Genomic DNA, 26,440 nt, shown 5'->3' on the forward strand with positions numbered 1-26,440 from the left:
TGTTATTAAGTGGTAGTGTACCATCATTTCAGACTGTTGGCCTGAAGTAGGACTAAATATATTTAAATAGAGGAGTATGGTATTTTTTTTATTTGTGAGTTTCGCATTAGATGGTAGGGTATTTTTTGTATTTGTGTATGTTAGTATAATTGAGTTATACTCCAGTCTAATAGGTGGCGGTAATGCAATATTTATTGTATGCCAACCACCGTTAAACCTCATCGAATACGAATTTAGGCAGCGCTGTACTGTAGTCTAGGCTTCAGTGCAGAACGTAAAACCACAGTACAATGAGGCAGATATTTCACTGGATGTATAAATGTGAAGCATCCGCTTGGCGTTTCCATTCACTGCCAAATATGGTAGTGAGAGGAAGCCCATGGGCGGGCCCTGAGAGAAGATGGACCCAGATCGATTTTGGCCGACATTCTGCAAATGCGCTCATCGATGAAACAGTTACTTTCAATACAGATGTCTGTTCCCAAAACTAGAATCTGCTATGAACAGAGTGGACTAAGTTTAGTACACTTTTACCCTACGCAAAAGTTAAAATCGCGCTGTGTAGAAGGAATGCAAAGGCGCCAATAGGATCTCGCTAGCGTGTGCTTGGCTCTGCCCACGTCCATTCTTGTTCTGCCCACTGTGACTCATTTGTTCCATTGTAAATGACAGGCAGTGGTCTTACTTGGTTTAGTTATACATCTTTGGCACACCAAGGCAGTTTTGGCCCTCAACGATCTCCGTAGCACACAGGACAACCCACTTGCTTGCCAACGTGATTTAGCGCGTGTGGAAGAAAACCTTCTCATCAATCTGAATTTCTGCAGGTAGCCAGTCAATATATCACAGTAAGTAAATATATTACAATTAACCAGCGTTTAAACTTCCTATGCAAGTCATCTTATTTGGTATAGAATTGGCCTATCTTATATTTTAGAGGCCCGTGGAGAAAGAAACAGTTGCACGCTAGCTAACTAGCAGGCTAACGTAACGAGTTAGCAGACCGAGCGAGGCATTTCATGTACGTGCTGGACACGCTGTAAACGGCCCGTTAGGCCATGTCTTCCTTTGGATTTAGAGGCTGTTACTGTAACCATTCGTGAACGCAATTAATTCACACGGGCTTTCTATAGTACTAGGTAGCTTGCTAGGCTGGGTAACATGACTGTCTTCAGTCAGGAGTGAAAACGTGGGTGAGCAAAGGCTTTTCCCCACGCAAACGTCATGCGCTTGTCCGTTGTGTAATTAGCTGTCACTGCTCGTGCATGTCGCTAAAGCATTCCCATTTGGTTTGTGTTGCTTATAAATCAATTGATTTTGTCACATTTTGATCGAATAAATACTCCATTTACTTATTCTTTTCAGACTCATCATGGCAGAAATTCAAGAAATGTCTGAACTTGAGAAGAAGGTGGCTCAACAGCTTGAGGTATTATACTGTAGCTGTATATTCAAATATGGTGATGTATACTGACAACTAACCTGGATAATGCTGATCTTCCCTGATTGACACGTTTTTATTCATCTTCAAAGTACTACTTCGGTGATCACAACCTTCCAAGAGACAAGTTCCTCAAAGAACAGTTGCAGCTCGATGATGGCTGGGTGACTCTGGAAACCATGCTCAAGTTTAACAGGTTTGTGCAATTTAATATGATCAGTTGAAGCTTAGGACTTAGTAAGGCCTACGTGTTTATTGTTCGCTGTAACATAATTCCTAACTTTCCCCTTACTATTTTCAGGCTGAAATGCTTGACAACCGATCACAGTGTAATTGTTGAGTCTCTGAAGAAATCCCAGACTGGCCTTTTGGAATTGAGTGAGGATACGACAAAAATCAGGAGAATTTCAAGCAAGCCCTTACCAGAACTGAACGACAAGTACAAAGATGCCCTCAAACACAAATCTGTGTACATTGTAAGTTGAATTTTCCAAGATTCGAGTTTTGCACCTAATTACAGCTGTTTGGAGCCCTGTGTTTGTATGTTAAACATTTTATATGATCTTCCAGAAAGGTTTCCCATTGGAGACAACCCTTGATGAAATCGAGGGGTGGCTGAAAGGGAAAGGCGTCATAGAAAACATTCAGATGAGACGCAACTTACAAAAGAATTTCAAGGTGATTCAGATCAACTTTATTATCCCACTAGGGGGAAGTTTATTTGGTACATGAAAACAATGCGTGTAATACAAAACACTCAGCATCTCCATCCATTTTCAGGGCTCAGTATTCCTGGTTTTTGACACTGAAGAAGCATCAAAGCAGTTCCTAGCACGCACAGACACCAAATCATTCAAAGAAAATGAAATGATTATACTTTCAAGGTAGGCGGAGGCTAAGCTACCGCGACCAAGTCTAATATGGTGAAAAGGGTATGAATTAACTCTGCGCTTGTGTTTTCAGAGAGGACTACCATGCAAAGAAATCAGAGGATAGAAAACTGTTAAAAGCAGAGTCCAAGGCTAAGGCTAAACAGTGAGCACATTACTGACCTTTTAATCATGATTTTTTTCTTCCTGAATTGTTATAGTAAATTGTTCCAAATTAAATGTGTTCTACAGTGACAAGGACGAAAAACAAAAACAAGCAGAAGAAGAAGAAATGGTAAGAGCACTTCCAGAGATATCACAAATCCTTATTGTGATTGTTTTCATTATGGCTGAACATTTTGAAAGTAGCATCTGTTATTGGACTAGTTTGTGTAGCACCACCTATTTAAGCCATTTTTCTCCTGTTTGCTTCTATTGATCAGGACCCTGTGTATCTTTCTTCCCAAAACAGGGAGGTTTAAAGTTATTCTAATGGTCTGCTGCTTTATTTTACACTATAGAAATCTCTGGACGAGCAGACCGGATGCCTGTTGAAGTTCTCAGGCAATCTTGACAGTGTTTCAAGAGAGGACTTTCACGAGGTGTTCTCAGGTCATGGTCAAATCAAATGGATTGATTTCACCAGGGGTGCCAAAGAGGTAGTAATTGCAGTGTAATAAACCATTTGACATTCATTTGTAATTGAAGGGTGGTTCATAGGAAATAATTATGTATCTTACAGGGTACCATCCTCTTCAGAGTGAGTGCCAAGGAAGCTCTTGATAAGGCCAAGGAAGCAAGTGGAGGAAACTTGAAAATTAAAGGCGAAGACGTTACGTGGGAGGTGGTGGAGGGAGATGCAGAGAGGGAAGCTCTGAAAAAAATAATTGAAGACCAACAGGAATCTCTCAACAGACGTCGAGGTGGTAGAGGTAACTGATTTCAAGGCGTTTTTGTATTTCTCTTCATAATGTCATTTCTGATCTGATGATGCATTTCCTCTCTTTACAGGTGGCCGAAAATCAGGTGGTAGAGGGGGGAGAGGAGGACGAAGGGACAGGGGTGGACGTGATGGCAAATCACACTACCAAGGCAGAAAGACCAAATTTGATGATAGTGATGATGACGGTAAGAGTAGTTATGTTAGTCACACAATATAATTATATGATTCTGCTGAGACATGTCTGTCAATTATAAACTTTGGAACAATTGAGTATCTAATCATCTCCTAACTTCCATTTCTCCAATAGCACCTCCTAGCCCGAAGAAGCGAGCCCTGGAAGGAGTGTGCAAAGATGCTGATGCTCCAGCTGCAAAAGTTGTCAAAACTGAAAATGGTTCTTAAATGTACTAGCACGTCTCATTGAAGCATTTTATTTGAAAAGATACCCATTGAACTTTATTCCATTCCAGTGGAGGCTTCATGTTGTGGAAAACCGTAGAAAGTCCACCTTGATGTCAACCTAGAAAACAATTTAGAATATGATACTGGAAAGTGGTGTGCATCTTACATTGTCAATACCTATCAATTTCTACCCTGAACATACTTTATGGGCCTTATTTCATTAGTTGTGTTGACTGCATCTAAACAAATCATTTCAGCAGGAGCATATTACGCCTGTTTTAGTCACCTCCATACAAAGATGTGCATGTTAATAGAAAATTGTTAATCAGTGCCATTCTTTTCTCTCAATTTGTTTTAATCAAGTGTATACGGTTGAGTCCTAAAGCATAGATCTTGTTCCTTTTACTTTTGTGAATAGCCATTAAAGTTTTGATTGTTAGATTCTCAGAAGCATATGTTCAAAGCACTTGTCTCAACAATTTACAGACATGCCAACATTTTTCTTACCGATTTCTTCTTGTGGAACTTGTAGGACGCTGGCAAGTCATATCTTAGCTCTGTCAAGGAGAGAAACATTGTCAGGTTTCATTTAGGTGTACCTGTCCATCACCTCCACTGCAGTGTTGTAGTTAAGTCACAAGTCCCTCTGGCTAATTCAGTTGCCGGTGGTAGAGTTCCTATGGCTGTCTATCGAGTCCTAGTCCATGTGCTCAAGTCGGGGTTAAAAAAATACATGAACATTGGTTTATGTGCACAAAGTGAAAGCAAAATGGAGTTCTTTAGACATTTTGGTTAGTGCTGGTTGTTGGCTTCTACAGTAGATTAGCGCCTCTTTATATGGTAGATATCTGCCCGGCAGAAATTTGACGGAAAGATTTGTCACCCAATGGTGATAATTGCCTGCAATAGCCTATGAAACATGTCCATAAACAGGCTCACACACATTTAATTTAATGTTCAACAGTTGTCAAATCAGCAATGTTTTGAAGGGATAAATTCTCTAGACAGTATTGGCTATTACTCCTGTCAGATTAAGAATGTCAATAATAAACAGGCTCTCAGCTCTACTTTTCACATTCACATGTGGGCGAATACCAAAAATGTAAGGGAGACTTCAGAACCTGGCTGTGGGGAAAAAAGTGAGCGAGATGACATTCAAACAGCCTACTTTTCTATACTCAAGGTGAAAGAACAACATTGCTAGACTGTTTTAAACTTAATATCAATTTTGTAGACTGGTGGTTACGAGGAAGCAACAGTTGCTTGAGCGTTATGTAGCCTATGATTGGAGGCGGAGCTAGAGAACAACCCTTGCTGCTAATAGTTTGCCTATCAAGTACAAGTCACGGTTAGGTGAGTCAGAAGTAATCAATCGAGACTTGAGTACTACAACTCCATTGTGACATTTACCTGCTATTACTTCCATTTTTACTCCCCAGTCACTTGCTTTCTTCTGTATGTGCTGCAATTAGGCAAAAAGAGGAATTAGACAACACTTATGACAGAAGTTGGTGAAAGAGTAGTACACCATGGAGTGTTTTGACAACTTACGCCTCGTGTTGATGTTTTGTGAAGGGAATATACTGCTGTTGTTGCCATAGTTAAAGCTGTCCTCAGAAACTGCATGTCCATACCTTTATTTTTGAGAAAGCAATCAAAAAGTTTATAACACATCAATTGGTTGTTTTATCACCTTAAAATGTGATCTCACCTTGGTTGTGTTTGGTACCAAATGGAGGATTCATTATCACAGTGTCAAATTTCTTGGCATATGCATGGGATCTCAGGGAGCACATGTCACACTGGATCAGGTCTACGTTGGTCAGCTCAAATTCCTCAGAGTTCCTTTTGAATATCTCCAGTGCATCGTCATCAATGTCAAAACCAACACACAAACTATAAGAGAGGAAGGTGAGTGGTTAGATAAATACTCCAGTACAATAACCTTTATTCAGACAGTTGGTGTTATTTTCTTACCCTGCATCAAGCATTGCTGCTCCAATGCTAAGAACGCCACATCCGCATCCCAAATCTGCAACCAATTTGCCCTCGATGTCATCAAATGTGTTGTGGATTGTATAAAGCATACATGCTGAAAAGATACATGTTTAAATTACTAAAATTAGACTCAGCAATTACAATTACAACACAATTCAAATTGGCATGCAAACAAATTGTGAAGAGCAAGTAGGAGGTTTTGGCAGATTGTTGTAGTTGACATCTATGCAAAAGTCGCTCTGATGTGTATGACGTGATGTCATATGGCTGAGTCTACCTTCAACAACAAACACACGTTTGTAATGTTATAGCTTTAGTGGGCCACCTATATTGATTATTGTAGAGTAGTCTTACCTGCAATGTGAGGGCTGGTTGGATATTGTTCAAGAAGAATTTTGGGTTCTTCAAAGGCGTCCACTTGTTGAAGACAACTTTCCAACTCTTTCAGTTTCATATTGGCTGGATAGCAAACCTTGACCTGCTACAACTAACACACAACGCCGAGAGCCCTATCGGAAAGACAACATATATCAAGGAAGCTAGATTGTACTCGATAGCTGCTCCCTGTAAATACAATCCAAGAATTGGTTTGATTGTTTACCTTTGCTGGCCACATTTGAGCTAGAATATGGCATAGAATGCTAAAACTCACAGCACACCCCTCTTCAGAGCCACGGGGAAGGTGTACAGAGTGACACTTCCGCATTAGTGGGGTCTCAATGAAAACAATCCGATGTGGAACAGACGCTAAGAAAAGTAGTACAGCTCTATGATCATGGTGTTTTTGCAATACAAAACATGCATAACATTTTCTGATTCCACTAGTTACTGCCACCATTGGAATTATCATTCCATAGTTAGGGATTAGCTAGTTTAATGTAATCGTGAGTTGTGATGGTTTATCTATATAACTTTTGGTGTACAAAATTGCATGGTCACGGTTGATCAGCTGCCTACTGGACAGCAGTAGCCGAAACTACTACACAGCTTGATCACCTGCCAAACTGGATGTGGATTTGCAATTAAGCCAGGTCAGTGTGTTTGAACCAGTGATTTATATACGTCATTGGTTTAACACAATAGACGCGGAACACAAACAGTGAACACAATATCGAATGTATCGCGAGAAATTACGAGAACGTAGCAACAGGACAACAAAAATACATTTGTGTACAAGCCAGAGTGCATGATGGCGGCGTTGCTGCTACGCCGGGACAAGAAATCTACTGCTGCTCATTTAAAGTCAGACCTTAATCGGACTGACAACAGCTCTGGTGTCCGACAACTTCAAGAGCTGCTTGATTCTGTTCTTAATCCAGAAAAGCCACCGGCAGACACCGAGGCTCTTGACTGGTGTAAATGTCTAATAGCAGGAGAAGAAGGTTTCGAGGAGTTCTGCAAAACGGTCCGGTCCTATGACAATGCTACTCTATGCGGCTTGGTTTGGACAGCAAATTTTGTGGCTTACCGCTGTCGGACTTGTGGCATTTCTCCTTGCATGTCACTCTGCGCAGAGTGTTTTAACAACGGCGATCACACAGGCCATGATTTCAATATGTTCAGGAGCCAGGCTGGTGGGGCCTGTGACTGTGGAGATAGTAATGTCATGCGAGAAACTGGGTAAGTCCTTAGCTTAAGAGCGCTAGCTGGCTAATAGCTAACGTTAGCTAGCTAACGGCAACTGGCTAGCAAGATTGTAGTGACATTTTCTAATGAATTGATAATACTTGCCATTTTGACAGCAACTGACATAATCAAACCATTTTTAACAATGTATGGGGCATGTCTAGCTATAGCTAGGCTGTCATAATGCCCAGTTTGCTGGCTAACAGCTAACGTTTGCTCGTAAAGTTCTACCTAGTATGTATGCTGCCTCACGGAGTCTAGTTTATATAGCAACTGTGCCGTTGTGACAGGTCCCCTTAATTTTACTGACATGTTGTCACTGAACATGCTATTGATTGAAAAACCATTCATATTTAGCTATACAAAACCTAAACTTTTTTAATGGGGGCACTAGTTAGAATGTCTAAACGCAGGCTAATCCGGATCTTTTTTCGCGAATTTGAGCTCTGAAAAAGCTCAAATTATTGAAAATACAAATTATTTGGGGGAAAAAAAATGAATTGGGCGTTAGCTAGCTAACAAAACACCAGAGGCTAGTTCGTCACTGTCATAGGACCCAACCCCAGCAATCTAGTCAAGTACACACAGCTTTGAACAATGGCTATAAACACCGCAGAGGTGTATACACCTGTATACCCAACAGAAACAGTTTACCTTTTAAGAATCCAATTGAACAAAACGTAATACTTGCATTTTATAGGTTCGCATTTCATATTCTTAATGCAAATACTGTGCTATTGAAATGAACTAATCCTACAAGGTTTCTAGGATAATTACAATTTGTCCCTGCAGAATCACTTCTTGTAACATATCAGCTCATGTTTAGATTTAAAGGGTCGACTGCACTTCCTGATTTGGCCTCATTTTTAAAGATTTGGTTAATTAGAGGCCATGATTCAATTCAAACGCGAGTTGGTTTTGGGGTGTGGTTTGAAGTGGGTGTGTGTTTGCAGGTGGGAAGAGTTAACCAAATTATTCTGCCAATTAGCTTCAGTCTGGTGTGTGCCCATTGCAAAGTTGGTTTGACTTTGGATAGCCTATCCCTGGGGCACGTTACGGACCACCAATTAACAAGACAATATTTCAATTTTGTCCACCTTTTAGTTTTTTATTAAATATTTGTATATGAATTACTTTAACTCAAACCGACTATACATTAAGTCATTGAAATTTGGATTATTGGAATTTTACAATTGTCCTATGTACTTGGTGTAATTTAGATGGTCCGTAACTAGCCCCGCAGGGATTACCGAAGTCAACACACATTTACCACGGGCATTACAATAGGGTCTTGCAGCTGCACTCCGAACTGATGATTACTTGTGGGCAGGATTGAAACGAACCAAAATTTCATTTGTGTTCTGACGCAAGTCACGACCACAAGTTCCGCAAAACTCAGTTTTGGATGACAATTACTTAATGGCACTATTTACACTTTAGTCAATTTTGACAGAATAAATGCTTCTGACTCATATCGATGTCACATATGTTATATTTCATTTAGAAAATAACCTGTCTTTTTTGCAGCTTACTCCCCACCATTCCTTTAAATTATTAGTTTACACTTCTGCAGTTATTTTGTCTGATGGAGGACACTGCATGACATTTTATTCAAGGCAGTCAGATATACTACTAGCCTAACTTAAAATGCACATATTCCACTATCAAAGGCAGACTAAATACACTGCTAGTATTAGATAGGTTGTCCTGTAATTGTTCCCAATTACTTCCACAATTTATTTTAGGTACTTCTCTTGGTTATGAAAAAAAAGTATATGGATGTTGTTCTGTCAGGTTTTGCAGACGGCATCGGTTAAGAACTGGGGAGAATGTTCCTTCAGTCCCCCGAGACTTACTACTGATGTCAGAGATGGTCCTCCCTCGCTTCATCATCTGTATCATACAGTACCTAAGGGATGGATACACTGAACCAGGTGGGAGAAACAGCATCGCACTACGTCTACACCTGATTGCAATTAAACAGCCCTCGGAGAACAAAACATTGTGGAGAAAGTTATTTTACAACTATCTTATGTAGGTCGTTCTGCTTGTTTTCATGAGCCCTTCTGACACATTTTAATTTCACAACTTTTATCATACCTTGCTCTAACAGACACATCAGCTGAGAGGGACCTACAGAAGGTCTTACAGCAGCTAGAGCCCCAGATCACCTTCCTAGAAGAACTGACGAAGATGGGTGGAGCAATGAGAACTGTGCTGACAAAGATCCTAACGAATCAGCAAACATTCAAGGACCTGAGCATGGGTAAATATGTCTGTTTCCACTTACTCATAGTGCCATTGAGTGATTTGTTATTCTGACCGGGGGGGGGCTATCAAAAGGTGACATGATACTAATCAATATTGCCAAACCATAATAATTCAATGCTCCACACATGCTAATGAATGTCTGTTAGTTTAAAACATATCTCATGTAAATATGCCCTTTAGGTCAAGAAGAGAATGTATTTGCAAAAAGAACTACGAGAACTACCTGTCAGCACTGAAGAACTCAGGCCTGGTGTCTGTGGAGGAGAAGGCCCAGACTGGGGCTGCAGAGCCCACACGAGGTTCTGAGACAGGGGCTCTGGGCTTACTGGGTAAGACCTCATCCACTCTTTAGGAGTTGGAACTCAAAATAAGAGACCCTGATAGCATGCCATTTGTTTGTGGTATGGAAACATTATGGAAGTAGTATTTCTCAATGACTCATTAATCAAGGAAATAAAGAAGTAATGACTGCCATCTGTCTCTGCTCTGTTTTCTTTAGGAGCCGCAGCACCATCCAGCTCTGAGTCCAATAAAGAGGTATGTGAATACTGTATCAGAATAGTTAGTCTTTCTTCTCAGTATTGAAATATAGATACAGTAGTTATAATACTTCCCATTGTTTTTCTTAAAGGAGGATCAAGATGGGCAATCTATTGGACAGAGAAAGAGGGTGAAACTTAGTAGCTCAACCAAAGGTAATTTACATAACAAGCATTACATTCTATGTAATGATGAATGATACACTGATTTTTAAAAAAGTGATTAAAAAATAAATGTGAAACTCAACATTGGCAGGAGTCACCAGTTTGAATAATGTATATTCTCTCCTTAGATCCATCCATTATGGACTCTCTGAAACACAAATGTTTTCTGGAGGAGTTGCTGTTTTGGACAATAAAGTACGAGTTTCCTCAGAAGATGGTTACTTTTCTACTGAACATGCTGCCAGATCAAGACTACAAGGTATGTATTTCAGGTTGTAGCTGTAAGGCTAGTGGCTCTGCTGCATTCTTTAAAACACATTTTTTAGAGAAGCTGTTAGGACTGCAGAATGTAGTCAATTATTACCTGTTTAATTGTTGTGCTTTTTGTTGTTGTTGTTGTTTTGTAGATCACCTTCACGAAAACATTTGTTCAACATTATGCGTTCATCATGAAAACTCTGATGAAAAGCCAGGAGTCGGATACCATGTCCAACCGCATCGTACATATCAGTGTACAGCTGTTCAGCAATGAGGACTTAGCACGTCACGTGACAGAGGAGTGTCAACTCCTAGACATCATGGTCACTGTCCTCCTCTACATGATGGAGAGTTGCCTTATCAAAAGTGAACTTCAAGGTGAGCCGTGTTTGAATGGCCATCCTGATGATTGTTTGACTGACTTTGTGAATCTAAACTGCTTCCCACACTACCAAGCCTCATTGTGGACGGTCACTCTTGTTTTTTTCTCTCTCGTTATTTTCAGATGAAGAGAACAGCCGCCACGTTGTGGTCAACTGCAGCGAGGCTCTGCTGAAGAACAACACTTACTGGCCTTTAGTTAGCGACTTTATTAATATTCTCTCACACCAAAGTGTAGCGAAGAAATTCCTGGAGGACCACTCACTGCTCATGCTGTGGATGAGCTTTGTGTCCTTCTTTCAAGGTAATTCCCTGTGGATTTAAGAATCTGAATAGCAGTGGTAGCTGGGACTGTGATATGTGTCAGTATTTGCCTCAAGGATGACTAATCATTATTCCCTGGTAGCGTAGCTGGTGTTATTTTTAGTCTGATCTTTATCTATTGGAGTCATGTGCTATCATCTGTCTCTGTTAAAGGCCTGTGCAGCCAAAAATGTGATTTTTCTGTGTTTTTATATATTTCTACACTGCGGTTGGAATAATACTGTGAAAATATGAAAACGATCAAATTTCAGCCTGTTTTGGTGGGATGGGAGTTTTGGCCTGCCTGGTTACGTCACCAGGCGATAAATGAGTTAATAGACCAATAACAGTGTTACAAACCCCTGCCAATAATGGCTAGTTTTCAATTCCCCCCCCCACTCTGACCACTCCTAGGAAAATTCTTGCTTGGGGAAATTGCTCTTTGCTAAGATGCTCTTTTTTTGTAAGGTAACCAGAAATTATTTTGATATTGAGAGTAAGACATCTGCATTGGCCCGTTAGTATCTGCTTAGTCAGATGAAGCAATATTAGTTCTCTGTAATTCCCTTCCATTGGTGGTAGTCACTGCTTATTTAGCTGGTCACTATTTTCAGTAGCTGAGCAAGATGTCCAGCAAAACAGATGTTATGGCACATTGAAGGCAACTTTTATTTTACACTTCTAGGAATTGAACCTGACAAAGACAATTAAGGAGCATGTTATTCCTTTGCCTCGTTCAACATTATAGCAGACGGTGCAGGCAACCGCCGACCTACTGCGTCATAAATAACTACTCATTATTATTTGTAGATCAGTCAGTCACCATTTACCCACAATGCCTCATGGATTTGATACTATCAAACACGGCCCTTGTCTCTATTAGAATTGTCTGTGCAGCACTCCTGCAATGTCCCCACCATAACCCTAAAAATAACCCCTAGCCGCAGATACTGTGGGCTGGAGTATCCACTTACTTAGGCAAGATGCAGAGAGCATAGTGCCACTATGTTATGGTATGAGTGTAGGCTACCCTTACATACATGGGATTCCCCCTATTCTTAAGACTTATAATAATGTCAACAAATATGGCTCTTGCCTGGTGCTGTAGGTATGAACTTGAATAAGCGGGAGTTGAGTGAGCACGTGGAGTTTGAGTCCCAGACGTACTATGCAGCCTTTGCGGCCGAGTTGGAGGCCTGCGCACAACCAATGTGGGGACTCCTCACACACTGCAAAGTCAAAGTGAGTCCAATATCCCTCTTAAATGTAATGCAGATCACGTTACGGCTATTTGACATTCAGGTGTTACGCACAGAAACCGAAAATGATTATACCACAAATCATTGTTTATTTGCAGGAGACACAGGAATACACCAAGACGGTGGTGCGCTACTGCTTGGAGACTCTGCAGATCTGGTTTGATGCCATTGGCTTTGTGGATGAGGTAACTCTGCAAATATGCACAACAGTCTGGAAGCATTTTGTAGTCAGAGATTTTCTTTAGTATTTATATCTGGTCTCTGTTTCTCTGTAGCTTGCTCCAAATCAGGTGACGTTTCACCTGCCACTTCACCGTTACTACGCCATGTTCCTAAGCAAGGTGTGACAGATCTACAACACTTTTAAGTTCTGTTCCTGGCGCTTAAGCCCTCTTTGTTGTGAGTTGAATGTCTATTGTCTCACAGGCAGTGAAGTGCCAGGGGCTTGACCTGGAGAGTCTTCTCCCAGACCAAGAGATGCTCATGAGGATCATGGTCCATCCTCTCCAGATTCAGGTATTGCACCAATAAAGGACCATTACACATGCCATTTCAATGCCTTGATAATGCCTCACACGTCAGAAGAAGTTGTGGGTGAATAAGGTCCCGCAATGTCTAAAAAGGAAAGGCTGACTTCCCTCGTATACCCAAACAGTTGTTAGTCTATTATACATACACACATACACACACACACACAGTGCATTCGGAAAGTATTCAGACCTCAGAACTGGTTTAGATTTTTATTTAGCAAATGTATAAAACATTAACATACCTTATTTACATAAGTATTCAGACCCGTTGCTATGACACTTGAAATTAAGCTCCGGTGCATCCTGTTTCCATTGATCATCCTTGATGTTGCTACTACTTGATTGGAGTCCACCTGTGGTAAATTCAATTGATTGGACATGATTTGGAAAGGCACACACGTGTCTATACAAGGTCCCACAGTGCATGTCAGAGCAAAAACCAAGCCTTGAGGTCGACGGAATTGTCAGTCGAGTTCTGAGACAGGGCTGTGTCGAGGCACAGAACTTGAAGGTCCCCAAGAACACTGTGGCCTCCATCATTCTTTAAGGGGAAAAGTTTGGAACCACCAAGACCCTTCCTAGAGCTGGCCTCACAGCCAAACTGAGCAATCGGGGAGAAAGGCCTTGGTCAGGGAGGTGACCAAGAACCCGATGGTCATTCTGACAGAGGTCCAGAGTTCCTTTGTGGAGATGGGAGACACTTCCAGAGGGACAACAATCTCTGCAGCACTCCACCAATCAGGCCTTTATAGTAGTGGCCAGTCAGAAGCCACTCTTCAGTAAAAGGCACATGACCGCCCGCTTGGAGTTTGCCAAAAGGCAACTAAAGGACTCTCCGACCATAAGAACAATATTCTCTGGTCTGATGAAACCAAGATTGAACTCTTTGACCTGAATGCCAAGCGTCACATCGGGAGGAAAACTGGCATCATCCCTACGGTGAAACATGGTGGTGGCAGCATCATGCTCTGGGGATCTTTTTCAGCGGCAGGGACTGGGAGACTAGTCAACATCGAGGGAAAGAAAACCTGCTCCAGAGCGCTCAGATCCTCAGACTGGGGTGAAGGTTCACCTTCCAACAGGCCAATAACCCTAAGCACACAGCCAAGACAACGCAGGAGTGGCTGCGGGACAGGTCTCAATGTCCTTGAGTGGCCCAGCCAGATCCCGAACTTGAACCCAAACAAACATATCTGGAGAGACCTGAAAATAGCTGTGCAGCGATGCTCCCCATCCAACCTGACAGAGCTTGAGAGGATCTGCAGAGAAGAATGGACGCTTGTAGCGTCATACTCAAGAAGACTCAAAGGGTGTAATCGCTGCCGAAGGTGCTTCAACAAAGAGTAGAGGGACTTAAGTAAATGTGATTTTTATTTAAAAAAATCTTTACCTGGTTTTATTGTCATTATGGGCTATTGCGTGTAGATGAGGACAAACTATTTAATAAAGTTTTGAATAAGGCTGTAACATAACAAAATGTGGGAAAAGTCAAGTGGTCTGAATACTTTCCAAATGCACTGTATATGAGTAGGAGTCGTCGACTGACTTGTTTAAGCGGTTCCTGTGTGACTGCACTCTGGAGGTACCTTAATATTTGTTCAGTGTAATGTATACAGTAGGTACATGTCAGTTCATGTTAATGTCCCTTGTGTTTTCTTGTAGGCAAGCCTGTCAGAGATCCACAGTAACATGTGGGTCAGAAATGGTCTGCAGATTAAAGGACAGGCTATGACCTACGTGCAGTCTCACTTCTGCAACTCTATGATCGATCCAGACATCTTTCTGCTCCAGGTATATACTACTTTCTTCAAGGTGATTTCAACATTAGGGATTGTTAGGTCCTAAACTCCATTCAATAATTGGGAAGAACAATCTTTCGACAGGTGTGTGCCTCGAGGCTAGATCCAGACTACTTCATCTCTTCTGTGTTCGAGAGGTACGGTCGACCCTTCTGGAAAAGTCCTTTCGACCTGACGTTTTTCGCCGAACTTCATTGACCTTGTTTATCATCCATCACCTGTTGGAAAAATCCCATTTTGAGTAACTAGTTGACGAGTAGCCCGGAGGTTTTACTGGCATGTGTTTTCATATCCAGATTCAAAGTGGTGGACCTGTTGACCATGGCCTCTGTGCACCAGAATACTGCACTTGACGGTGAGCAGGAGAGGCCAATGCTGGAGGGAGCCTTGACGTTTCTCGTCATCTTGTCCAGTCTTCGCATCCACTTGGGTAAGTGCAAATGCAACAAGGGAGAAGAAAGTTGTACATCAACAACAATTGGTATGTTTGTACACTATATTAGTGTTATCCATCGGTTTTTCGTTTCATACATTTGTAATGAATATTTCTCCCTTTCGTTGATAGGCATGGCAGATGACGAGATTCTTAGAGCCGAGATGGTCTCCCAACTGTGCATGAACGACCGTACCCACAGTTCACTGTTGGACCTCGTATCCTCACTGTTTTATCAGCCTCACAATTCACAGTATAATTAATTGAACATCCTTACCCGTGGTTAGTATGTTCTCACTTTGATTCTCATAATGACTTGTTGGTAGCTGGATATTTGGTCTCCAGATTTTCTGTTGTCAGTAACCTTTTTCTGAAGCGCTAGTTTTTTATTTTCTTGGCAGCATGTGTAATTGTGTTGTCCTTGTTTTACAAAATGGAAAACCTACCAAAACACCTCGTTTTCATCAGACCTCCCCTTGTTGGTACATGTGACTTTGATTGTGACCAGTTTAATCAATGAAAAATTGCATCATTTAACACGCATCAATCTTGCCGTTTTCACATTTTGGGATCACCTTCAATTATGCTGCACATTTGCCTGGGTACATACTTTCCTGAAGTGAATATTCAGATTCCTGAGAATCCCAACCCCAAGAGTGGGATCGTCCCAGGAAGTTGCAGCTTTGAGGAGATGCTGTCTGCCGTGGCTGACTTCAAAGCCCCCGTGTTTGAACTAGGGGGTTCCATGCAGCAGGGCATGTACACACCTAAAGGTAAGTTGTCTATTGTAGTTCCTGGCTTGGGATGTGTTCACGAGGGAAAGAACGGAACTAAACTGGGAGGGACCTGGATTTGTGCAATAGAAACTCTAGTTTTCACTTCAAAACGTTTTACAACGGTGCAAAACGTTTTTGCTGCGGTGTGTGACTAATGAATAGATGCTGTCCAAAAGCTTTGTTGGATCAACACCAAGCATATTGTTTTCATTCAACATAATCACTGCTTTTTCACCAATCTGCCTTGAGAGGGCACTCATGCACCACAAATGACTCTAGTTCTATCCATGCAGAAGCCTAGGGACTTGCACAATTCACAAGTCTCAATCAAGACGTGGTCCCTCATGAAGACTTAATTATTGTCCTGTACACGTTTGAAATTGAAATTGGCCCAATTTTCAGTCTAAGTGGGGTTTTTTTTGTGATGGAGACCTCATACAGTCTGTATAATGTTTTATGAGGCCATTCTGTGATGATATGATTGTTCTGTTGGTGGTTTTATTAACCCTTATTTTACCAGGTGTGTTCTCAGTCAACTTATTCTCATTTACATAGAGACATTGGAAAGGTTTGTGGGTAGGTGGTAACAGCCAGAGCCCCATTAGGTTTGTGTCATTGGAGGCGTCAGATTGTCATTGCAACGCCACATTTCCTGTCATTGCACATTCCACTTGGGGGCAGGCTAACTCCACTTTCTGAGGCCCCACGAGAGGGAAGAAAGAAAAAAAAAGAATTTTATGGCAACGTGACTTTTTAGCAGCCGTTCCTCAAGTATTGGTCTTTCTGTTTTCCAGCGGAGGTGTGGGAGAAGGAGTTTGACCCCATCATGGTTATTCTCAGAACAGTCTACCGTCGTGATGTCCAGTCAGCAATGGACAGATACTCAGCATTGTAAGTTAAGTCACTAAGCTCATCGTCTCCAGCAAGAAATTAATGGTTTATTTTACAACAACAACAAAAAACGTGTGAAATAATTTTCAGGTTTTGAATGACTAGGTATGAGTACATAGTTATTTTAACAGTACATTCAGAATGTCATGTTATGTAGTTCTGGTTCGTTAAGTTTTACAGTTGGGACGGTCATGTTTGAAACCGAGTGGGTGGGTGTCATGCCCTGCATAATAATAATAATAATAATAAATGTAATTTGTAAAGTGCTTTTCTCAGACCCAAGATGCAATTAAAAAAAAATAACAATCAAAGCTGTCATCAGGTCTGGAGCACATGAGAACAGAATTAGCAGAGGTTCCTGAGAAAGCCTTTCTGAACAGCACGGTCTTGAGCTCTGCCTTTTTTAAAGAAGGACCGACACTGCAGCCCTAATAGTGTCTGGAAGTATGTTCCAGAGCCGCGGAGCCGCGCAACTGAAAGCCCTGTCACCCATAGTTTTTCGTCTGTTAGAGGGCTGCTGAAGGGAGACGGACCAGGAGGAGCGACGGGTGCTTATTGGGCAGCAGAGTAGAATGAGGTCGGACAGGTACTTGGGCCCTGAGTTGTGGATAGCCTGGTAGATGTTCGGCCAACGTGGTGAAGAGGGGTTCGGCCAACGTGGTGAAGAGGGCGGGGTTGGTTCCAATATTTTAATTGCGAGCTGTAATACAACTGAGAATCCTTCCTTGTGAGATCTAGGTTGGACGTCTCCGAAGACAAATGTGATGGTTGGGGTGGAAGAGAGAGATGGTGTTAGGTTCATTTCCTGACGATCTCTTTAAGATGTGAAGTGACTAAATCTACTGAAGTGTCCTCTCCTGGCAGCCCTTCTTAATTTGAAATAGCATTTTAAGGGCAAGGAAAGATTACATGGGTAATGGATGAAACATTTTTCTTGCTCTATGATTTCTGTACCAAATGTAGGCTATATTGAACCAAGGCAATTTTAGAATTCCAAGCTATTCAATCCATGTTGAACAACAAATAAGAATGATTTCGAGTTATTTTTGCTATTTTTAGATCATCACATGTTGAAACATACATTCTAGTACGGCGTGTAGTAACCCTGTCATGACACCAGGTGATTGTATTTCCCCCTTGAAGCATATTGAAGCTGCAATTTCCCCACAAGTCTGTGATAGAAGGCTTATGTTACTCGTTCACATTATTGGAATATGACGGATTGCCTGTCAACCAGGCCACGTTGTTATATAACCACGATTCTTTCATCACTAATAGCTTGTCTTTTCAGCCGATCGGCTGTTATTTTGCGTAGACTGACAGGTTCCGTGTGGTAAATTCCTCAGGAGATGATTTAATGTTACGTTATTACCTATGCGTTTGTGATGTTGGGTTGAGCTCTATTGATTATTGCTTGGAATTGACCTGATTTGTTGTTGTATCCAGCTTGAAACAGTCCGGGATGCACACTACGGGGAATCCATGGCCACCGTACAAAGAGCGAACTCCTCTGCACCCATGTTACAAAGGCCTGGACAGGCTGTTGCACTGCAAGACACTGCACATTGTCATCTTCACACTGCTTTACAAGGTGACCCTTCCAACACCTCTTCACTCACTCGTCCCTCAAAGAAACACCTGTGCATAGGAATTTCATTGTCTTTGATCAAATCTGATGGTGAGATTTGCCCTATGGTTGAATTTGGCAGAACAATAATGAAATGTTTTGTTTTTAGATCTGGCTGGATCACTCCAACATGTCTGAGCACGTTCTGTGCATGGTGCTCTACCTGATTGAGCTGGGCTTGGACAACCAGGTTGAAGAGGACAAGGGGGATGAGGTTAGACCTTCAGCCACTCAGACGACGTTCGTCAGGTTCTTCCTATGTGCCCTTCACATTAACCCCCTTTCTCATGTTCCGTGACTAGGAGCCTTGCATTGAGGAGCACTGCCATGACAGCTGGTTCCCAGGCACCAACCTCTTGTCCAACCTGCACCATGTCATCAACTACGTAAGGGTGAGGGTGCCTGAGACTGCCCCCGAGGTGAAGAGGGAGAGGGAGCCCCCTGCCAGCACCAGCGCCGAGGCATCCAACTTCGGCCAGGTCAGTTAACACCCTGCCTGCACACTGGGTGGTACTGCCTCGACTCATGTATTCATGCTACTGTGTTCAGAATTGCTTACCCCTGGGTAGATGAGGTATAATGTTCCTTCAGTATACTGGGTATTATTTGTATTATGTAGCCTGTTATATCTTTTGATGTGGAGAGGTCGCTCTTTGCCAGGGCCATATGTGTTAAAAGCACTTACGTAATGTTGTTTTTGCCGTGCTTCTGCTCCACAGAATTCCAGGCGTCTGACAGGGAATTGGAGAGAGGTAGCGGTTTGCATTTTGAGTGTTTTGTTTGGTCTTACTAGGAAGACCTGGATGATGTCCTCAGGGCCTTGCAGTGTGTTCTCTTCTGACTGTCGTGTAAAACCTCCATTACAACGTTGTTCTCTTGTTCATGTCTTATGATTTGTAGCCATATTTAGGTAATTTTGAGTGTGTGGTGTTGTGCTCTGATGGGGGTTGAATCTAAGTGTATAATGTGAGTCTGGGTAAACGCTTTTTAACGGCATGTTACCTTGATTGATGGCGCTCTGACAGGGCTGTGTGATGTATGTATATCTAACAGTGCTCCCATCCATTGTCAGGGCAAGTCATTGCAATTGTTCCAATGTTTTTCACATTTAAGGTGGGGGTTGAATTTTCCTCTCATAATATGAACTAGAACTCTGAGGTTTCTCTTGAAAAGTCAGCAGAATTAGGGGTATTTAATGTGACTTCGATATGTGCGCCGTGCCCATCTGCTGATGGCAAGTGGGCCTCCTAATGTAGGGATGCGGGATCCATCATGCCAAAATGGATTTATGTGACGTTGTATTTGTGTCGTGCACATAAACACTCCATTGAAAGACAGCGTTTTGACATGGAACGGCTGAATTGGAAGGAAAGGTGGTCACATGGGTGTCTCTCTTGCTCTTCCTCATCTGCATGTGTTTATTGAGAGGGCCATGGTTTGTGCTGCATGTTTGGAAAGCAGGTGTGTGTAGGAGAGATCTGACGTGTGACTCTGCTATTGGTAGAATGTGCGGGAGGCGCAGGTGTTCAGCCTGGTGGCGGAGCGCCGGAGGAAGTTCCAGGAGATCATCAACCGCAGCAGCACAGAGGCTAGCCAGGCGGTGCGGCCCAAGAGCAGCTCCACTCGCTGGGTCCCGCCCGGCACGCCTCCCCAGCTGGTCACCGAGATCCTGGAGATCCACGAGAGCATGCTCTCCCTGCTCATCAAGCTGCACCAGAAGCTGTCGGCCAAGCAGAACTCGCTGTCGGCCACCTGGCTGGAGGACATGGACGCCAACCCAAACCGCCACGCCCACGGGGACGGCATCACCGCCATCGAGCGCATCCTCACCAAGGCGGCCACGCGTAGCCACCAGAGCAAGCGCAGCATCCAGGAGATCTGTGGGAAGGTCTTTCCTCCCGTCGCTCCCAAGAAGAACAGCCCCACTGCCAAGAAGACCATGGATAAGGAGGAGAGGTTTGTTACAGGTTGCCACTCCGTTTGCAAAACCATCAACTTATGTGGTGTCTCTTAAAATGAATACAATAATCAATGTTGAACTGTTTCAATGTGAGGACTTTATTAGCTTTTGAAATGAGAAACTCTTTTTTGAAGTTAGTCAAAGGGCATCTGCAGAGTATGAATTTGTAAAATAATATATATATATATATATTCAATCAGCGTAGATAGAGCCTTGTTCTCGGGCTGTTGCCAGGGCGACTGTGGGCCAGCCAATGGCAGAGGAAGCTGAAAGGGGGTGCTTCACATTTCTCAGACGGGCTGTCTGCCCCTGACGCTGTCAGTGGGAATTACTGAGCTGTGGCGCTCCTGTCACCATTTGTTTATGTCCTCTTATTAGGGGTCTCTATTTACAGTCAACCCTGCTCGCTGGAAGTCTGCACAGGATCTACAGCCAGCCACATTAGGGAAGTAATCACCTTCACAGCCCAGCACCCAGTCACATACTGTAGCCGTGCTCAGAATAGGCTCTTACGTTGTAGTTTGTATGTATCAGTGTCCAATGCTACAAAGCCAATCTCGCATGATCTAGTGTGCCTTTGTGGCGGCGTCTGAGGAAAAACAAGCGTTGTGTAATGGGCAGACCAGTCACTGTCTGGAAATGGTAACGCACTGGTTGAGTGAGTGGTGGTGATGTTAATGGCTAGCCATTGAGAGAAGGGCTTTCGGTGCATTATTAAAACGAAGCATTTCCACTTACACATGGAAGCTGTTGCTATGGTGATGGGCTAACCCAATCAGTGAAGAGAATGGGCATTACTCCTGCATCAAAATAATGGAAGCCTGGGCCAAATGCCTCAGCACTCTATTTTAAGTACACATTTTGATTAGAATAGCTCTGTAGGATTTTTGGTTTGTTTTATGTGTGGCGGTGTCACCTCCAGTCTCTGACTATTTCCAAGCTATGCAACACTTTGACACTTGTGTGAAATAGTATGACTGTGACTCTTTGTATCGATGGCAGTTTTTATATGGAAGTAGTCTTCTGTGATTTTGAAGTTTTGTTTTCCGTTCAGGCGTCAGAGGGCTCGAGAGAGACAGCAAAAACTCCTGGCTGAGTTTGCCTCCAGACAGAAGAGTTTCATGGAAACAGCCATGGATGTTGGTAAGGCAGTGACTCATTTGGTTCAGCACCATTTCTCATTCTCAAAGCACATTCCTGTTGTTTTCCCCATCTATGAGTTATTGTGAATGTTGGGTCAGTCTTCTCAGAAACCTTTCCAAGCTTCTAGCTGTACTTCTGTATTGACAGATTTATTAGATGGCGCAATATATATGCTAGGACTTCTTGGATACGGGGCCCGGTTTGCTATAACATTGAAGTGGACTCCACGCCACTCATGCTGAGGACATTTTATGGACTCGTTCCATTATAGTCTTTGAAGGAAAGAAAGCTTTGCCCCCCCCACTGTGGCAAGGTGACACTGGCCACAGCCCTCGGCCCTCCCATGGACTACCTACACTTGTTAGGCACAATGAGAGGAAAGCACTCCCCTGGGGTTGGAGTCGTGCTGGTCGAATGCACAGCGGATCAAAGCACTAATAGTGGTATGGACTCCCAGGGACGACCCTGACCCAGCGTGGTTAGCGGATGAATAATGGTCTCTGTGATCAGAGGGAACACTTAGGCCGGGTTTAACAATGTAAATGGACTTTGCCTATTTGCACAGATTTTGAAGAAACGTGCAATTGTTTGAGTAGTAATTTCGCCATCTTATTTGCAGATGTCCCTGCTGACAACGCCCCACATTTATTGAATGGATTAGCTTGCGTGTCCATCTCCTCAGTATAAAGATTGGTCATTGGCTTCTCATGAGCTATGTTTGTTTCACAGATTGAATCAAAGGTCACAGAGGATATGAATATTTGTGCTGGGATTTTGACAAGGCAAATAGGTCCAATGGTGAAAGCATCTGTTCAAACACGAATCTCCCAGTGCTCTTGGCCGCAGTGGTTATGGGCTTCGTGGAAAACCAAAGATAAGACCGACATCCGGGTACTATGATGTCCTGTGTTTTTATGCGCAAAGACAAAATCCCCTTTTTTGAATTCCCGTTTACAGTGTTGCATTTTTGTTCTCGCTCCTAGCTGTGTGCCACATGAAAGATGACCATTTTGAATACGGTGAGGCTCGTGTGTTTCAAGATATGATCCTATTGTTTCTGAGCATTCATGCGTTTGACTCGGGTAACAGATGTTGCGAGCATCTGCTTTTTAAATGGATTTTGTAGCATGACTTATTATGGGCTCTAAATTGGAATGTTTATGATCTAGATTTTTGCGTGTAAATGACTTTGGACAGTGATTTGTTTACGATTGAGCAGTTGTAGGCTATGCCGTTGGAGGGCTGAAAATGCCACCGCATCCTTCATAGGATGCCATCTGAAAGCATTCAATTTGTCACTACAACTATCCGAACTCAATCATGCTACAGTGTTGACTGCAACGATTTTACACGTATGTTGTTCAGGAGCGAAAAATAGCATAGCCAGGCAGTCGTCCTCCATAGCAACACCAGTGTCCTTGTCTCCAGATCAGCGTGCACTGACGGCCCGAGGCCTGAGCTGTTCCGTCTAACGCCAACTGTTTTCATTTCCCCGGGAACACACCGACCTCTCCCGAGATCAGTCCACCTGACGCAATAAATCAATTCCAACATGGGGTTGACATTTCTATGCCGTATTTGCTGTTCAAATTGAAATCTTTTAACATTTTTTTTTTTCTTCAAATGAAATTCACTTCAGTAATTAATCTCCAGTACCACGCCAATCACTTGGACAGAGCAAGCAGAGAGCTGAAAGTGTTGACACGAGGCACAGTCCTTTCCACTACAGTAGAGTGAGTGGTGGACCAGTATGTCTGAATGCTACCTGTGTTTTTGTCAATGCGTATCCTCTTTAACCACCCATTCTCATCTTGCAATTGAGAAAATGCAATTGTATAGGAAAATACATGCTATTTCACTGAAGTGGAACTGTTGAGACCCGTGTCCCACCGAATAGAACTAGTCATTGATTTGCTCTGAATTATGAAAGAACAAAGTAATTGAGCGTGGTATTATTTCTAGGAAGGAACGCAAGCTTATCTGGCACCTCCTCAAATGGCATTTTATTAACTGCCTGTTTTAGCCAGCCCCAAAGACAGCAGTTTCACACCACATTACCGCCACACATGGCTTGCCAAGATCTTCCCCGAGCTCCAAGTACTTATTCCAATATGTTTGTCTCCTCGTTTAATGTCAATTGCTCAGAGAATCTGTTTTTAGAATGCAAAATTGCTATCCAGCTCCAAATGAGATTTGTTCTAGATGATATGTCCAGCATTTCTGATGAAGCCTTTTATTTGTATTTTGATGTGGTATTGATGAAGTGTTGAAGTGAGGAACCAAAAGTAACCCTTTTGTGTTGTCGTATGTCTGTCAGAATCCCCGGACACTGAAGCAGCCATGGACCTGGGTGCCTCTGAAGTAAAGGAGTCTGAGGTCCTCTATGACTGTGTGATCTGTGGCCAGAGTGGCCCTTCCACTGAGGACCGGCCCACTGGCCTGGTTGTTCTCCTCCAGGCCTCCTCAGGTACTACTGCACTACATCCCCCCCCAGTAGCCCCCTCCCTGTTTCACATCACTAGATGAATGGCCTACACAATCTGCTTTTGTCTCACCACCGTCCTGGTTTTGTAGTTCAATTTCAACCACCACCTAATGAAATGGCAATACGGAGTCATTTGAACAGGGTAGTGTATTTCATAGATAAGAACATTAGCATTCCCTTAGCACGGCCCTTGCCGATTTAAACCAAAACAGTTATTCATGGCAGCTTGGCTCCACCATATTGGAAATCTAATTTTAATAGGTAGTTGAGCTGTTTTAATTGGCTCATTTATCATTCACGTTGATCCCGGGCTGCGTTTTCATACAGCCTCTCTCTGCTAGGAGTTAATTTCGATGCCATGCTGCCCAGACAGAGGATCATTCACTGTCATGAAAATAAACGGCATGTTTTATTAGTAATTAGTTGCGGTTTGGGAACACTTGCAGCCTCAAGGTCAAAAGAACACCTTATATGATCTGCCAACTGCTATTTCATATGATGCCTATCAAAAGACAATGTAAACGCTAAGTTAATTATCTCTCCGATCATTATTGCACACGGTCGTCTTGTCCTTAGATTGGAAGCCATAATCATTGGGAGCGGGATATTTTTCCCGGACTGCCGCTGATTACTGAGAGGATGTGCGGGAGACGAGCTGTCATTATCGACTGATTTATCACTCACTAATCTCTGTTCCTGATGTGGAAAAAGGGAGAGAAAACGTCCTTCAACGTGACATGTTTTCCACGCAACCGCTGCCCCTCGATTGTTCTATGTAAATGTTATGCAGACTTATAAATGGGAATCTGAGAGCTCCTTATGTGTAGTAATACATTATCACTCACTAACGAGCCCCCGTGCTCTGACTCTTTCAGTGCTGGGACACCGATGCAAGAGCGACGAGGCAAAGAAACTGCCAACCACTGACGAGGAGCGCATCTACCCAGCGGACACGTGCGGGGCTGCTCACGACGTCAGGCTGGCTCTCATGCAGAGCTTCTTCAAAGATGTAGGTGTCTGACTCACTCACTTGGTTACTTTGCACACATTTTATAAACTGTATATCTCTCGTGTCTTTGGTTTTGATCTATCAAGTAAAAAGGCTCACTGTAACACACAGGTAAGCATTCCTGTTTTTTAATTTATTTTTTACTTTTTATTGTGTACTTTTTTCCCCCTTTTCTTTCCCAATTGTTGTGGTATCCAATTGGTAGTTAGTCTTGTCCCATCGCTGCAACTCCTATATGGACTCGGGGGAGGCAAAGGTCGAGAGCCATGCGTCATGCGAAACACGACCCATCCAAGCCGCACTGCTTCTTGACACTGCTCGCTTAACTCGGAAGCCAGCCGCACCACAGCTGGTGACCGAAGTCGGCGTGCATTGCGCCCGGCTGCAACAAGGAGTCGCTAGAGTGCGGCCGGCTGCAACACTGCCCGGGATCGAACCCGGATCTGTAGTGATGGCTCTAGCACTGCAATGCAGTGCCTTAGACTGCTGCGCCACACGGGAGGCTCATGCACATGGAGTTGATTCCCATCATAGATGTTGAACCATTTCTGCCTGAGTGGGTTTCCGGTGATTCAACAGCCTAGTCCCAGCCTCCGGCGAAGTGTGCCTGCCTGTCCGTCAGTAGCCGACTCAACTCAACTAGACGGAGTCGAGCGGCAACTACTGCGGGCTATTTGTGTGCTGGAATCAGTCTTTTTATTTTTTTTACTGAAACTTCATTCTATGTCATGACCCGAGCTCCAGTCGCCACTCAAATCATTCGTAAATCACAGAGTTGCGTTTAATCGGCTAGTCTGTCAGTAACTCCAGCAGCCTGAGAGCGGAGATAATGAGGCATGGAGGATTTAGACCTCCCGACAGACCTTCTCCTCCACCTTATTTTTTATTTTTTCCCCCTCTCTCTGACTGGGAGCACTGAGGCAGTTAGTCAGTGACTAAGAAACACTGCCACTGTCTTTCAGTTTTAGCTGCACTGCTATTCTTTCATTCTTTCTCCAGAGAATGTTACTGCCTTACTGGCACATAGAAATGTAAATTCAGGGTTTAAAACTGCCACTTGCATTTGCAACCCTTTTGACTTGGCAGTGCGACACCTCATTTGAATTGGTTGGTTGGGTGCCAGTGATTGTTTTTTGATTTGTAATTTATTTTTAAATTTTACATTTATTTTTTGCTTGTCACATTAGTTTTTGGTTTGCAATTGGCTTTTAAAAAAAACTATGAAGATTTATTCAAACAATGGGAATGCAGACCATTCAAAAAGTTTGGTCTGAAGTCTTTGCGATGCGCAATTGTCATCATCCTCTGTTTTTGAATTAACATTTCGAAAGG

The 26,440-nt window shown here is 42.9% G+C and overlaps 3 protein-coding genes across 6 annotated transcripts in view; 2 read left to right on the plus strand and 1 right to left on the minus strand.

The window, feature by feature from the left end:
- The first annotated feature begins 679 nt into the window (after window positions 1–679).
- On the plus strand, window positions 680–4,096 carry LOC118386031 (lupus La protein homolog B-like). The gene is made up of 12 exons (XM_035773387.2): window positions 680–848; window positions 1,366–1,429; window positions 1,534–1,637; window positions 1,743–1,917; window positions 2,012–2,119; window positions 2,222–2,325; window positions 2,405–2,476; window positions 2,563–2,605; window positions 2,832–2,969; window positions 3,053–3,242; window positions 3,322–3,438; window positions 3,561–4,096. Exons 2-12 carry the CDS (start codon window positions 1,373–1,375, stop codon window positions 3,653–3,655), a joined length of 1,203 nt encoding a protein of 400 aa, XP_035629280.1. The 5' UTR covers window positions 680–848; window positions 1,366–1,372; the 3' UTR covers window positions 3,656–4,096.
- mettl5 (methyltransferase 5, N6-adenosine) lies at window positions 2,130–8,113 on the minus strand. 4 transcript variants are annotated; one of them, XM_035773389.2, is made up of 8 exons: window positions 7,971–8,113; window positions 6,008–6,162; window positions 5,633–5,747; window positions 5,367–5,551; window positions 5,207–5,289; window positions 5,066–5,117; window positions 4,163–4,212; window positions 2,130–3,773 (listed from the first exon to the last, which is right to left on the minus strand). In XM_035773389.2, exons 2-8 carry the CDS (start codon window positions 6,105–6,107, stop codon window positions 3,732–3,734), a joined length of 627 nt encoding a protein of 208 aa, XP_035629282.1. In that variant the 5' UTR covers window positions 6,108–6,162; window positions 7,971–8,113; the 3' UTR covers window positions 2,130–3,731. The 4 variants fall into 4 exon arrangements, with proteins under 4 accessions (XP_035629282.1, XP_035629285.1, XP_035629284.1 ...); XM_035773392.2 differs by having other exon boundaries at window positions 7,934–8,061; XM_035773391.1 differs by lacking the exon at window positions 7,971–8,113 and adding an exon at window positions 7,122–7,240.
- Window positions 7,198–26,440, plus strand: part of LOC118386028 (E3 ubiquitin-protein ligase ubr3-like) — a 40,501-nt gene continuing 21,258 nt past the window's right edge. Inside the window, exons 1-26 of the mRNA XM_052523311.1 lie at window positions 7,198–7,273; window positions 9,393–9,519; window positions 9,731–9,879; window positions 10,050–10,087; window positions 10,182–10,245; window positions 10,383–10,513; window positions 10,662–10,890; window positions 11,018–11,197; window positions 12,305–12,438; window positions 12,554–12,640; window positions 12,731–12,796; window positions 12,882–12,971; window positions 14,648–14,776; window positions 14,869–14,921; window positions 15,081–15,214; window positions 15,350–15,435; window positions 15,849–15,990; window positions 16,788–16,884; window positions 18,331–18,475; window positions 18,621–18,725; window positions 18,814–18,990; window positions 19,231–19,263; window positions 20,016–20,467; window positions 21,526–21,614; window positions 23,932–24,081; window positions 24,975–25,108. Coding sequence (XP_052379271.1) covers window positions 7,198–7,273; window positions 9,393–9,519; window positions 9,731–9,879; window positions 10,050–10,087; window positions 10,182–10,245; window positions 10,383–10,513; window positions 10,662–10,890; window positions 11,018–11,197; window positions 12,305–12,438; window positions 12,554–12,640; window positions 12,731–12,796; window positions 12,882–12,971; window positions 14,648–14,776; window positions 14,869–14,921; window positions 15,081–15,214; window positions 15,350–15,435; window positions 15,849–15,990; window positions 16,788–16,884; window positions 18,331–18,475; window positions 18,621–18,725; window positions 18,814–18,990; window positions 19,231–19,263; window positions 20,016–20,467; window positions 21,526–21,614; window positions 23,932–24,081; window positions 24,975–25,108 — 3,297 coding nt within the window. The remainder of the gene's footprint in view (window positions 7,274–9,392; window positions 9,520–9,730; window positions 9,880–10,049; window positions 10,088–10,181; window positions 10,246–10,382; window positions 10,514–10,661; window positions 10,891–11,017; window positions 11,198–12,304; window positions 12,439–12,553; window positions 12,641–12,730; window positions 12,797–12,881; window positions 12,972–14,647; window positions 14,777–14,868; window positions 14,922–15,080; window positions 15,215–15,349; window positions 15,436–15,848; window positions 15,991–16,787; window positions 16,885–18,330; window positions 18,476–18,620; window positions 18,726–18,813; window positions 18,991–19,230; window positions 19,264–20,015; window positions 20,468–21,525; window positions 21,615–23,931; window positions 24,082–24,974; window positions 25,109–26,440) is intronic.

The sequence above is a fragment of the Oncorhynchus keta genome, chromosome 7 (assembly GCF_023373465.1).
Source record: "Oncorhynchus keta strain PuntledgeMale-10-30-2019 chromosome 7, Oket_V2, whole genome shotgun sequence".
Lineage (NCBI taxonomy): Eukaryota > Metazoa > Chordata > Actinopteri > Salmoniformes > Salmonidae > Oncorhynchus > Oncorhynchus keta.

What these genes read in the sequence shown, in the direction of transcription:
- mettl5 (XM_035773389.2), bottom strand. Translation starts at nt 6,107, where the DNA reads ATGAAACTGAAAGAGTTGGAAAGTTGTCTTCAACAAGTGGACGCCTTT. An exon ending in ACAAAACATCAACACGAGGC is followed by an intron (nt 5,118 to 5,206) that starts GTAAGTTGTCAA and finishes GCCTAATTGCAG; the next exon opens with CACATACAGAAGAAAGCAAG. An exon ending in AGTTCCACAAGAAGAAATCG is followed by an intron (nt 3,774 to 4,162) that starts GTAAGAAAAATG and finishes ATTGTTTTCTAG; the next exon opens with GTTGACATCAAGGTGGACTT.
- LOC118386031 (XM_035773387.2), top strand. Translation starts at nt 1,373, where the DNA reads ATGGCAGAAATTCAAGAAATGTCTGAACTTGAGAAGAAGGTGGCTCAA. An exon ending in AGGTGGCTCAACAGCTTGAG is followed by an intron (nt 1,430 to 1,533) that starts GTATTATACTGT and finishes TCATCTTCAAAG; the next exon opens with TACTACTTCGGTGATCACAA. An exon ending in CAGACGTCGAGGTGGTAGAG is followed by an intron (nt 3,243 to 3,321) that starts GTAACTGATTTC and finishes CTCTCTTTACAG; the next exon opens with GTGGCCGAAAATCAGGTGGT.